General features: G+C 45.9%; 1 protein-coding gene across 1 annotated transcript in view; it reads left to right on the forward strand.

Annotated features, from left to right (window-relative positions):
- Positions 1–6303: 6303 nt before the first annotated feature.
- LOC311239884 (uncharacterized protein) overlaps positions 6304–13596 on the forward strand; it is a gene marked incomplete at its 3' end in the record, with an annotated part of 165506 nt that continues 158213 nt past the window's right edge. The window contains exons 1-2 of the mRNA XM_084328328.1: positions 6304–6658; positions 7949–8026. Of these exons, the coding sequence (XP_084184454.1) occupies positions 7966–8026 (61 nt within the window). The 5' untranslated portion in view covers positions 6304–6658; positions 7949–7965. The remainder of the gene's footprint in view (positions 6659–7948; positions 8027–13596) is intronic.

The raw sequence follows: 13596 nt of genomic DNA on the forward strand, positions 1-13596 counted from the left end.
CTACTGTATGTACACAATCATACGTGTAAAACCGAGTAGATTTTCGAGTGATGACAGACTGTCACAGACTGATTGAATGACAGGTGAAACAACTAATTGTATTCACCTCCCGTCTCCCGCCCTTCCCACGCGCCACGAACCACTGAGCTAATGTGATACAGTGCTTGCGCAGTCAGTCGATTTGAGCTAGTAGTCAGACTTTGCTAGCACAGAATGTCTCACTCGCAGAAAAGAAAAATATCAGATTTATTTTCGAAACGTCCTGCCGGTCCCAGTGACAGTCCCACTAAATCTGATAAACGTCAGAGAGAGACAGAGACGACAGGTTCAGCCTCAGCATCAGGTATTGAAGAGTTAACTGAGTCTGTTCCCCTATACCCCCCCTCGGGCGCCAGGGGCTTCCACTGAGGGGTGATGCAAATAGGGATGGGGTGTTATGGCAGCTCATGATGGAAAGAGTGCGCACCGAGTCTGATCCCGAGTTGAAGAATTGGCTCCAAAAGAGAGACAACTGGATGTCCAACAACATCCAAAACGAAATCTTACAGCTGCTTGCCCATGATATTCAGCGACAAATTAGAGGCAAAGCATCCAAAAGCCCAATCTTTGGCTTGAGCGCTGACGGAACCACTGATGTCACTCACTGGAAAAGAACAATTCTCGTGTAATATACAGTTAGCCGATGACAACTTGGAAGCTCAGAACTTCTTTTGGGGTTTTTACAATGCCCGGCCCAGACACAACAGCCGAGACGCTGTTTTTGTGTATAAAATACTTTTACGCCTCGACCTGCCCATGGAGAGGCTGATAGGATACTGTTTTGACGGGGCCAGCAACATGTCTGGGGGGTACAGGCTAGACCAGGGGTTCCCAAATTTTTCAGGCCGCGACCCAAAAAAAACTGTGTCAGAGAGCCGCGACCCCCATTATTATAGGAGGTAAAAAAAAATTATTTTAAATGGAAATGTATGGTTGAAACATGCAAACGTTCAAACGCACACACACTAATAAGCATTGGAGGCTTTTAACCAGGGCCGGACTGGGGAAATCATTCAGGCCAGGAAATATAGCCCCAGTCAGGCCACTTTTTAAGCAGGGGGTCTGGGGGTCCCCCACCAGGATTTTTTTTGTTACAAAGACTTAATTTCCTGCATTCTGGTGCAGGCATTTTTTTTATTTGTACCCTTTAAATGCCAGTGTTTGTGATGGCATCACAACTTATTGTTAAAAAACAGGCTAGCATATGTATGATTAGCAACAACACAGGTTTTTTGTAATTGATAAATACAATATTTTATTCAACTTCAGCCCTGATCATAACACCACATATTCATTTTATAATTCTAACCCTTTAAATGCCAGTGTGTGTGATGGCATATATTTGCAATATATCAAATGCAAAGTACATTTTTCTGGGGGGGATTATTACAGGCTAGCATGTGTCAATGATTAGCAGTTTTTCGTAAGGATCCCGCCTCCACCAATCACATGCGGCTCCCTTTGTGTGTGTGTGAGAGCAAGAGAGAGAGAGAGAGAGATAGTTCTCCAACTTGTGTGAGTTGCAGTGATCTCTTGGTTGTTCCCCATCTAGGTTATCTAACTATTGCGCTGGTGCAAATAGAAACACTGGCCTGGCCTGCTTCTAAGTTCAGTGGCCTGACCGAGATTTATTTTTTTTTTTTTCATCTGGCGACCCCCCAGCACCCCCTGCCGTTTTATAGTTCCCGCGGCCCTGTAGTTGACTGGGTCATTTTGTAATGGTAGCTAACGTTATCTCACGAAGGTCCCACACTGACTAGACTAACGCCTATGGAAGCAAATGAGTGCCAGAAGTATTTGAATTTTACCAGACACCGGTGACTGTCGGAGGCAATAGCCTCTGTTTACATGCAGCATACAGAAACAGGTGGGGAGGGGTAGGAGCAGCAATGCGCTGCGTGTCTGTGCTGAGACAGCGAGTGAGAACTCCGCTAAAGAATTGGATCATGATTTTCGGTTTTCACATGACTATTTGATTGCCCGCCACAGGGCGGGCAGACCTCTCAGTGGGAGGCGCCAAACATAAAAACTGAGCGCCAATGGCGGGTGGCGACCTCTAGTTTCGCCCCCTGCCTCCAGCTACGGCCAGGATTCTCCGGAGCTGCAGCTGGACCCTATACTCGAGTAGCCTGCAGCTACGGCCAGGATTCTCCGGAGCTGCAGCTGGACCCTATTGATCACATTCAACAACATACCCTGAGCTCGAATACGCATCGAATGAGTGTTATAAAACATTGATATCAGGAGCTATCTGTGGCTACTGCTGGCCGGCTATATAACGTTGATACAGCGCCTCAGTGAACTATTTAGTTCAGTGGGACATTTCGTTTTGAACAGTGAGCTGGCGTCAGCTAACGTGAGCTAGCGGAGGTATCATACAGACTTGCTGGAGCGTTTGTTGATGTCAGGAGCTATCAGTAGCTGGCCGGCTAGATACCGCTCGGTTAGACAATGCCTCATCATGTATTGGACTGGAAGTGAATGGTTGACTGGGTCATTTTGTAACGGTAGCTAACGTTAGCTCAGGGAGACGCGTACATGCAGTTGTTGAGGTAGATAACCGTGATTATGTTTATTTATTTAGACTAGACTACACCGTGTTTGCGTGCGGGAGGGGCCGGAGGGAGGAGCAGACCACTGTGTGGGAGTGTGTGCAGCTCCCGGTGTCTGAGACAGAACTCAGCGAGTGAGATCGGTTTTGACGATCGGCGGAAATAAAGCATTATCACCGATCACCGATCGCATATTTATAGTGATTATCGGCCGATTGATCGGGGCATCCCTAGTCATCACACACATAATAAACCTCTCCATAAAACAGGGACACGTCCCCAAGGACTTCAAAATTGCGAGAGTAACACCCCTGCACAAAAAGGGCAGCAAATTAGACCCAGGCAACTACCGCCCTGTTTCTATCCTTACATCCATCTCGAAAGTCATGGAAAAAATAGTATACGAACAGGTCGAAAAGTACCTTGCGGAAAAAAATCGAATCTACGAATTCCAATCTGGCTTCAGAACATCCCACTCGACTGACACATGCCTTCTCTATTTGAACGGGCAAATACTGCGGCATGGTCATGCTGGACCTACAAAAGGCCTTCGACACTGTCAATCACACCATTCTGATTGACAAGCTAAAAGCAATTGGTTTTGATAGTTTATCAGTGAGCTGGATACAATCCTACCTGGAGGGGAGAGAACAGATCGTGGAGGTAAACGGTACCCTATCCCCCCCCCTCACAGTGAACTATGGTGTTCCACAAGGAAGCATACTAGGACCGCTACTGTTCCTAATTTATGCAAATGGCATGTCGTCAGCTTGTGACTGCAACTTGTTCCTGTTTGCGGACGACTCAGCCCTGCTGGTCTCTGACAAGAACAAGTTACAGGTTGAAAAAACCCTCAGCTCGGAACTAGGCAAAATCTGCATATGGCTCGCAGACAACAAACTATCATTACACATGGGCAAAACAGAGTCCATTCTCTTCGGTTCAAATAACAAACTCAGCAAGACCGACGGCTTCTCAGTTACAGTGGGTGACAATATTGTCACAAGGAAAGATGAAATTACCTACCTGGGTTCCATCCTAGAGGCTAATCTCTCCTGTGACAAAATGGCATCCAATGTAGTAAAAAAAGTCAACCAACGAACTCGATTCTTGTACCGGATCTCCTCTCTGGTAATCAAGAATACCCTGAAGACTCTGGCAGGAGCACTCATTCAAGGGTACTACGACTATGCTTGCACCTCATGGTACCAAAGCACCTCAAAGGCACTAAAAACCAAATTACAAACATCTCAAAACAAACTAGTCAGACTACTGCTTGACCTGACTCCTAGAACCCACCTCACCCCTGCCCACTTTGCCAACCTAGGATGGCTTAGAGTAGACGACAGAGTACAGCAACTTGCAATGGGCCTGGTCTACAAGATACACTACACAATGTACATGTCAAAATACTTCCCAAAGGTCAGTGAGTTGGTGGATATTTTCAATGTTTTAGCTAATTTTGATTTAAATTGTATAATTCCCATTTTAAAATGTTTTACCATGGTATGTTTGGTATCCTTTTTTTCAGCACAGCCTAACATATATGACCTGACAGTTAGTTTTCATATTGTATAATACTGTATATACTGTATACTGCATAATGTACAACACAAAACACAAAATCGGATTGAGAAAATGTGTTATTTTTACTATGAACCAATGCAAACATATTCAATCAAGCATATAAAACTGTGGAAATGCACCCTAGCATATTTACATAAACAAAAGAGAACAGAACAGAATTCAATTTACAAATCATTATTTTCTCCATACACAGGTAATAAACACAGACGAAAATTTGATTCTCAATCACCAGCATGCCTTTTTTTTTTTTTTTTCAAAAAGTCAGTAAAAGTAAGTTTTTTTTACAAAAAAAAGTTAAAAAAAATAAGTTTTACAGTAAAAAAGTAAAAAATAAGTAAAGTGGGATATTCAATATACATATATACAGTACACATATGACTAGAGTGCAGTCATATAGAGTGCAGGATGCCTGAGGTGTATCCAAAAGAAATATATACACTACACTCATGTGTACGTACGTGTGTGTGTGTGTGAGAGACACTGCTCAATTGTGCCACGCAGTAAAACAGTTTCTGTCTATGAAGAGAGTTATAACTAAACAAAAGCACTAATAATAATAATAATAATAATAATAATAATAATAATAATAATAATAATAATAAGTCTCTCACCTGATTGATTGATTGATTGATTGAAAAGTTTATTAACAGATTGCAGAATGGGTACAGTACAGTACAGATCAGTACATACAATTGTTAAGGGGATGCAGACCAGAGAAAGACTTTCGTCTTGTTTACATCAGGGTCCCCCATTTTCAATTCATCATAACATATATGACATACATGACATACAGATAGACAGTACTGCTACATCTATACATTTATGACATACCTGTCTTGGTTAGCCCTCCTTCCATGTCTCGCCTGCACTGAACTGGTTGAAGGCAGGTCATCTGCTCCTTGCTCCTCACTGTAGAAAATAAAAAGCACATTATTTTCAACATTCAACAAGGAATCTCTTATCTTATACAGCACACAGCACAGCACATATACACATATTTACAATCCAAAGAGTGTTCTTTGCAAACCCAACAAGTACAGTAAGAGTGTGACTGACTAAACATAAGCAATACATCTCCAAAATAAGTGCCTTTACCTTGTGTTGTTGTCATCTACAAAAGATGAAGATTCTTCTACTTCTACTTCTACTACTACTACTACTACTACTACTACTACTACTACTACTACTACTACTACTACTACTACTACTACTGTTATAAGTCGAACTACTAAAGCTAAAGTTTTGCTGGCTGGAAAAACGTGTGTTCTGCAGAAATGATCTTGTAAACAACGGATCGCTCACTTACATTCTTCTTCTACTGTTATTTTCTGGCAGTCAACTTCCGCCTCCTTCAGCACTTTCTCTCACTTTTTTCGGCTTGATTCTAGCACAACAAATGGCCAAGATGAGAGTCTTCTAAGAGTTCCTACCTATAAAACTAGAACTAGTGGTCAAATGAGCACTAATGTCATAAAACCATGTAATAAAATGAACGTTAAACAATATCATCCGAATGTATTTGTAGATGATAAAATGTCGGTACACCTGTTGGAATTCGGAGTGAACTATAGGGTGACGTCACCCAGCTGTCCAAAGATATAGGCGATTCGCGCAGTTTTCGAGGAGGGAGTAGGATTCCGCAGAACACCGGCGCGATAGAATGACGTCGTTGTTTGACGTGATCTGCCTGGGAAATGTAGTCTATTTCCGGGGTTTTTCGACGTAGCATTATGACGTGCCTTGAAACTACACGCTACTTTTTATTTGGTGTTGATAAAACAATAAATAACTGAACCAGGATCATTTCAATTCGATGCTTCAATTCGATGCTAAATAAACCTATACGCATGCGTAAAATGTGCCAGATTTAATTTGACAGGCGTTACATTTTTATCAATATCTTGGCCATTTGTTGTGCTAGAATCAAGCCGAAAAAAGTGAGAGAAGTGCTGAAGGAGGCGGAAGTTGACTGCCAGAAAATAACAGTAGAAGAAGAATGTAAGTGAGCGATCCGTTGTTTACAAGATCATTTCTGCAGAACACACGTTTTTCCAGCCAGCAAAACTTTAGCTTTAGTAGTTCGACTTATAACAGTAGTAGTAGTAGTAGTAGTAGTCTAGTAGTAGTAGTAGTAGTAGTAGTAATTCGTCGTAATTCCACCAAATGGAGCGGTTTACGGCTTGAACGGAGCGAGTGACGTCATCTAAGATGGCCGCGCGTCGCTGTTAAACCAGCAGCTAACGTTTCTACAGCCAGACTGTTTACATTGAGGAGCTTTTAACTCGCTTCTCTGCTACAAAACCCTGATCAAAGGACCCGTTAAACACAACACAATGTGTTATCGGTCACCGTCAACTCCTCCGTGCAAACATGACTGACGTTGAACCCGATTGTGAAGCAGATTTGTTGTGAGTCGGAGCAGAGACATTAAACGAGTCTCTTGCTAACGTCTTTGTGGCAGAACTGTACTGGATCAAAACGTAAGTACAGTTATATTCACATTGTTTTCCTCTTATCGCTCATTTCTTGCAGCAGCAGCAGAAAGGAACCGTTGACACAGAACAACATAGTTCTCTAGGATGGCTGACAGTAGACTAAAAACCAAATTACAAACATCTCAAAACAAACTAGTCAGACTACTGCTTGACCTGACTCCTAGAACCCACCTCACCCCTGCACACTTTGCCAACCTAGGATGGCTTAGAGTAGACAACAGAGTACAGCAACTTGCAATGGGCCTGGTCTACAAGATACACTACACGACCAAGGTACCCATGTACATGTCAAAATACTTCCCAAAGGTCAGTGAATACCACGATCACAACACCAGAGGGAGCTCCACAAATCATGTAAAACCCAGATTCGGCTCAAACAAGGGACTAAACACGTTTCGCAATTATGCCACAACAATGTGGAACGCCCTACCCAAAGCTGTAAAGGAATGTAAATCACTACCCACCTTCAAAAACACTCTCAAAGAACACCTACGGGAGACTGCAATTGAAAACTGGCCCCTACAAATGTCCTAACCCAGTTGTACAATAAAGACCAAGCATGGCTTTGTCAGTATTCCAATGTACAGCCCCACCCAACCCCACCCCACCTACCCAACCTCCTCCAATGTACAGTTTCCATGTCAAATGTATGTCAGTATTCCAATGTACAGTGCCCAACCCCCCCCCCCCCCCCCCACCTCCAATGTACAGCCCCACCCCACCTACCCAACCTCCCCCAATGCACAGTTTCTATGTCAAATGTATATACTCTTCTTCTGGATTTTTTTAGTATCACAAACAGTACTGTATTTGAAAATCTGGTATGTCATAAATGTATAGATGTAGCAGTACTGTCTATCTGTATGTCATGTGTGTCATGATGAATTGAAAATGGGGGACCCTGATGGAAACAAGACGAAAGTCTTTCTCAGGTCTGCATCCTCTTAACAATTGTATGTATTGAGCTGTACTGTACTGTACCCATTCTGCAATCTGTTAATAAACTTTTCAATCAATCAATCAAGTAGTAGTAGCAGTAGCAGTAGAAGTAGAAGAATCTTCATCGTTTGTAGATGACAACAACACAAGGTAAAGGCACTTATTTTGGAGATTTATTGCTTATGTTTAGTCAGTCACACTCTTACTGTACTTGTTGGGTTTGCAAAGAACACTCTTTGGATTGTAAATATGTGTATATGTGCTGTGCTGTGTGCTGTATAAGATAAGAGATTCCTTGTTGAATGTTGAAAATAATGTGCTTTTTATTTTCTACAGTGAGGAGCAAGGAGCAGATGACCTGCCTTCAACCAGTTCAGTGCAGGCGAGACATGGAAGGAGGGCTAACCAAGACAGGTGAGAGACTTATTATTATTATTATTATTATTATTATTATTATTATTATTATTATTATTATTATTATTATTATTATTATTATTATTATTATTATTATTATTATTATTATTATTATTATTATTATTATTATTATTATTATTATTATTATTATTATTATTATTATTGTTGTGAAGGATCAGATTAAACCGAATATATATATTTATTTATGGATATATATTGAATAGTATTTGTATATCGTTTGATATCCCTTGTATATTCCTTGTACATATACACGGAATATCCCTTTAGTCTACTATAGCCCATAATAGTTCATTCTCTTATTGGACAAGGACCTGGCGCCAGGAGACAAGCCCCTTGGAGCCAAGTTCAATGGTACCGACGAAACATGTCCCTACTAGCCCCGGCTCTGCGCAGGAATACGGCTACCGAAAAGAGAGTGGCACTATTTGTTCACCGTGCATATAAATATGGCGCAAGTAAATGTAGAAGTCCTCTTATCCCTTAGTCCTTTACCCTTCTACCCAACTAAGTAACAGAACGTGAAGCCTCACCCCACGATACCGCGTGCGGTGTAGTATGGCCTGTTTGGCCTTAGAATAGCATTGAGACCTCGTGCGAATTAATAGCTGAATTGTCAGAGTTTGGCACCGTATTTCTATTAAGTAATAATAGTCTATTGTGTATGGTGCATCGTGCGGTTAGAGTTCTAAAGTGAGCAGCACCCCCATCGCTTCCTCGTGTTATCTAGAGTCTTAACCAGGTTGGGCAGACCACACGTGGTGCTTTCATCCGAGGAGTTCTAGGCGAGGACCGAGTGGACCTGTACATTGGATTACCTACCCGACGACTGCTGAGCCCTATGCGGCATGGAATATATATTTGCTTTGGTACTTTGATTTGTGGAGCGGATAATCGCCAACACCGGTGAGTGTTGGATTTACCCCGAGAGGAGTCAAGGTGAGACGGCGCTCAGACCAGACTGAGGTCGCCTCGCTTATTCTTCACTGTGGAGCTACAGCTACAGCTACAGCCTACAAGAGAGCCAAGGTGTATTCATCTGTGGATCAAGATTCTACTGCACTGTCTTCTGTACGTGAAGTCTCCCTAGACATCGTTGACCAGACGGGATACTGCCGACGGCTCTCCTACCCCCCCTACCGGCTTACAACCGGGAGGACCCCTACAGTATATCCAGCTATAATCATTAATTGTGCCATCGTTATAATTCCCTAAGAGCCAGGTTGTATACTTGCTTCCTGCGTAACCAGAGATTGGACATTCAGTGTTGATTTGCCTACGAGTACTCATTTGCCTTACAAGTGCATTCAAATCATAAACGTAATAGTGAATGTTATATGTACCCTTTGCTATATATTAAATATTTGATTATTACCTTTGTGTGGACCCGATTTCATTGTGGGAAAGTGTTCATCATATTTAGATATCGTGTACTGTATGGCCAGTAGTTAAAGTACATAAAGCGGTAGTGGTTTAATGATACCATACTTATCAATACAGTCAGGGAATTGTACCCCTCAGTTACAATTGGTCCTTCGAGCCGGAGGGTAATTAGTGTAATATTAATATAGTGGTATTAATATTGAAATGGCCTATGATGAACACTCCACGAAACGGTCCTCCTAAAGTAGAACGCCCGCAGCGTAGACGACAGCCACCTTAGTACTTAGAGGATTACGCTGCCAGTATACCACCTAGCCTTCTACAAACGGTAAACGCGGTAAAAGTAGAAAGTAAAATTATGTCCGACCCTATCAACCAGGATACCCCGACCACAGAGGCCCTAGTGGGTTCTAATGTAACTGACCAAGCTCACGGTGGGGACCAGGAGGGAACTGACACGACTTTACCCCCCGCCAAGACCGAAGAAGTAGTCCCCCAAGAGCTCCGGGAGGAAGACAACCCTTCAGAGATGGAACTCTGCACGGAACAAGATGAGGAGAGCGCCGAGGAGATAGAACTCCAGGACTCCCCGCAGGGGAACGCATCCCCGACCGGTACTGCCAGGAGCGGATCACCTCAACAAGCGTCTTCCCCAAGCGAGGCAGAGAGGATGCTGTCACAGGCGTTCCTCGCCACCCTGGCAGCCTCTACCGAACGCGATCGACTTCAGGGTGAACGCGATCGACTTCAGGGTGAACGCGATCGACTCCAAACACAGCAACGGAGCGAAGAAGAGCACATACGTCTGGAGCTGAGAGCCCGACCGCCAGAGAGAGTTCACACTTTCTCCGAACTCCTTCCCCGACCGGTCCAAGTGAGACCCAGCTACAAGGAAGGAACAGCGGACACCGCGGAGAGGCTAAATAGACGACTACAGGATCTAGAAGACCTGGCAGAGGAAGAAGAGGGAGAAGAGGAGAGTCAAGCCCGACAGCAGCACATTACTCCACAGGACCAGGAGGTCCAGTACAGCCCAGGCTATACCCCCGCGGCTCTGCGCTACAGACCCCCGACTCGATTCACGGGTGAGCATGACGCACGACCAGTCCCGAGGAATAGCACCTGGACCAGCGGGCCATGGTACCCTGCCAGTACCAGCCCACCGAGAGGCGTAAGAGGAGACTCGCCCAGGAGGCCTCTCTTCCAACGCTCACCGATGTGCCAGCCATCCACGGCGTCATACATTGGCACACCGACGTTTCCAGACTTCACCCATGAGAACCGAGCACAGTACACGGAGCTACGGATGTGCTTAGAGACAATGATGGTGGATGTAGCTGATGAACGCCACAAGTATGCGATCCTATTGAAGCACCTGAAAGTGCCCAGAGCGCACAACATAGCGCTGGCCTATGCCACCTCTACTACCCCATACACAGCGGCTCTAGCAGCACTAGACCAAAGATATGGACGTATATGGGATTACGTAATACAAGAGATAAGGCATATTGACCGCCTACCCCCAGCAACAGACAATCGCTCACTAGACGACCTGTCTATCAAAGTACAATCCCTGGTAGGGATGCTGGGGGCGCAACGAGAAAAGGGTATGCACGAACTATACGCAAACTCGAACGTCGAGAGGATTTTAGAGAAGCTGCCGCCCGCCCGACAGGAGCGCTTCAGGCGGCAAAGAGACCACCGTGATCCTAACGGTCCCGAGCCATCCCTCCTAGACCTAGCCGACTTCCTGGCGAGAGAAGTCAGCAGCCTACGGCTGGATAAGTTCGTGCGGAGCACACCAAGCTCCAGAGAGGGACCTAGGAGAGTAAACGATGGCCGAAGATCGGTGACTGTCATGCACCAATCAGAATCAGTACCGAGCAGCAAGAACCACAGTACCCCTTCGATGAAAGAGAAGTGGAAGATGGTGTGCCCGTACTGCGAGAAGGAACACTGGTTGTCACAATGTGACCAGTTCAAGAAGATGACCGCTGAAGAAGTGAGTCACTGGATAAAGTCCAACAGGCGCTGTTACCGATGTGCGCGCAGTCACATGGCAGCCGAGTGCCGCCTCAAGAAGAGGTGTAGTCGGTGTGACGGAGCCCACCTAGATGTCCTACACGACAGTAACAAAAGAAAGCCTGCACCATCCAGCAGCACAAAGGCAAGTGTTATGTACATTGACCCCGCTAGCAGCAGCGGCGCCCAGGTGCTCTTAAAGGTGGTCCGTGTAACACTGAGTTACCAAGATAAGGTCATGGACACTTACGCCGTCCTTGATGACGGGTCAGAGAAGACCCTTCTCCTCGCGTCCGCTGCGGCCCAGCTGGGGCTGCGGGGGAGCGAGAACCAGATGACGATTCGGACAATAAGAAGAGATCTAAAGACGATAAAGGGCGAGAATGTATCCTTCACTATCGCAGCAAGCGGGCAGCCCGAGAGACGGTATAGGATTACTAATGCTTTCACCAGCCAAGAAATAGGACTATCGCAGTACACCTACCCCATCGCCAAGCTGATGGATAAATATGTGCACCTGCGTCAACTCCCTATCCCGCTCATAGACGGTGCCACCCCGACCCTGCTGATAGGCTCCGACCATGCAGACCTCATAGTCCCGATAGACCGGGTCCATACAGGACCCCGAGGTTGCCCTGCAGCAGTCGAGACCCGCCTAGGATGGACATTACAAGGCCCCCTCGCCAAGTCTCTTAACCGAACAGCAGCCACTAGCTGCCTCCACTCCAGAGCGACAGAAGGAGACACCACACTCCTGCAGCATGTCGAGAGGCTATGGACACTAGAGACAATGCCCTTTAAGAACGAAAAGAAAGACATTCGTTCTAAGGAAGATATCTACGCTATAGCCCTCCTCGAGCACGGGACAAAGAGAGTCAACGTCAACGGAGTGATGAGATACGCAACTCCACTCCTGAGGCGAGAGGGAATGCCCACCTTTCACGCCACAAAAGAGGCGACGGAGCGGTATCTATTGAACACAGAGCGGCGCCTAGCCAAAGACCCCGCTCAAGAAGCTGTGTACCGCGCTGAGATTACCAAACTAATCACAGCGGGACACATAAAGAAAATTGACATTAAAGAGGCCGATCAGACGACCGAATCATGGTACGTGCCGCACCACAAGGTCCACCACAACGGCAAGGACCGCATTGTGTTTAACTGCAGCTACCAGATCGGATCACAAAATCTGAATAAAGAACTCTTGGCCGGCCCAACACTCGGCCCCTCCCTACTAGGCGTGCTACTACGCTTCCGCCAGGACAAGGTGGCTATCAGCGGCGACATCAAAGGGATGTTCCTGCAGGTGAGACTAGTGGAGGAGGACAAGCCCCTGCTGCGGTTCCTATGGAGAGAGAGGATCGGAGATGAGCACCCAGCCATCTATCAATGGGAAGTCCTCCCTTTCGGAACCACATGCAGCCCATGCTGTGCTACGTTTGCACTACAAAAACACGTCGCAGAGGACCCAGCAGCAGATGAAGAGGTCCAACAAAGTGTGACAAATAGTTTCTACGTGGACAACTGTTTACAAAGCGTCTCGATGCCAGAAGAAGCCGAGGCTCTCCTACTCAAGCTCCGCGCCTCCCTGATCAAAGGCGGCTTTGATCTCAGGCAGTGGGCCAGCAGCGACCCGCAAGTACTGCGCAGCCTCTCCCCCGAGGACAAGGCAGCGAGCAGCGACACCTGGATGGCGACCATCCCAGGAGAAGCCCAAGAAATTACACTAGGACTAGTCTGGCGCTTCAAAACAGACTCGCTCCATTATAGACACAAACCCCTGACCAAGGAGCAGGGAAGGTCGACGGCAATACCGACCACCAGACGGAGTGTATACCGAACACTCGCCAGACAATATGACCCGTTGGGATGTATTCTACCTTACACCACCAGGGCAAAGATGATTGTAAGAGCGCTATGGGACAAGGACCAGGGCTGGGACGATCCCATACCCGAACACCTTGCATCCACATGGAGAGAGTGGGAGACGGAACTCCGCTCACTCCCAGGTGTTAATATACGCCGCAGCTACTTCCCACCCACAGTGAGGCCAGAGACATGCAAGATCGACCTGCACGTATTCAGCGACGCCTCCGAAGTAGCCTATGGTTCAGTGGCCTACTTGCGTGCCCGAGAGGAGGGAGGAG

Source organism: Notolepis coatsorum (assembly GCF_963971535.1).
Source record: "Notolepis coatsorum genome assembly, chromosome: 14".
NCBI lineage: Eukaryota > Metazoa > Chordata > Actinopteri > Aulopiformes > Paralepididae > Notolepis > Notolepis coatsorum.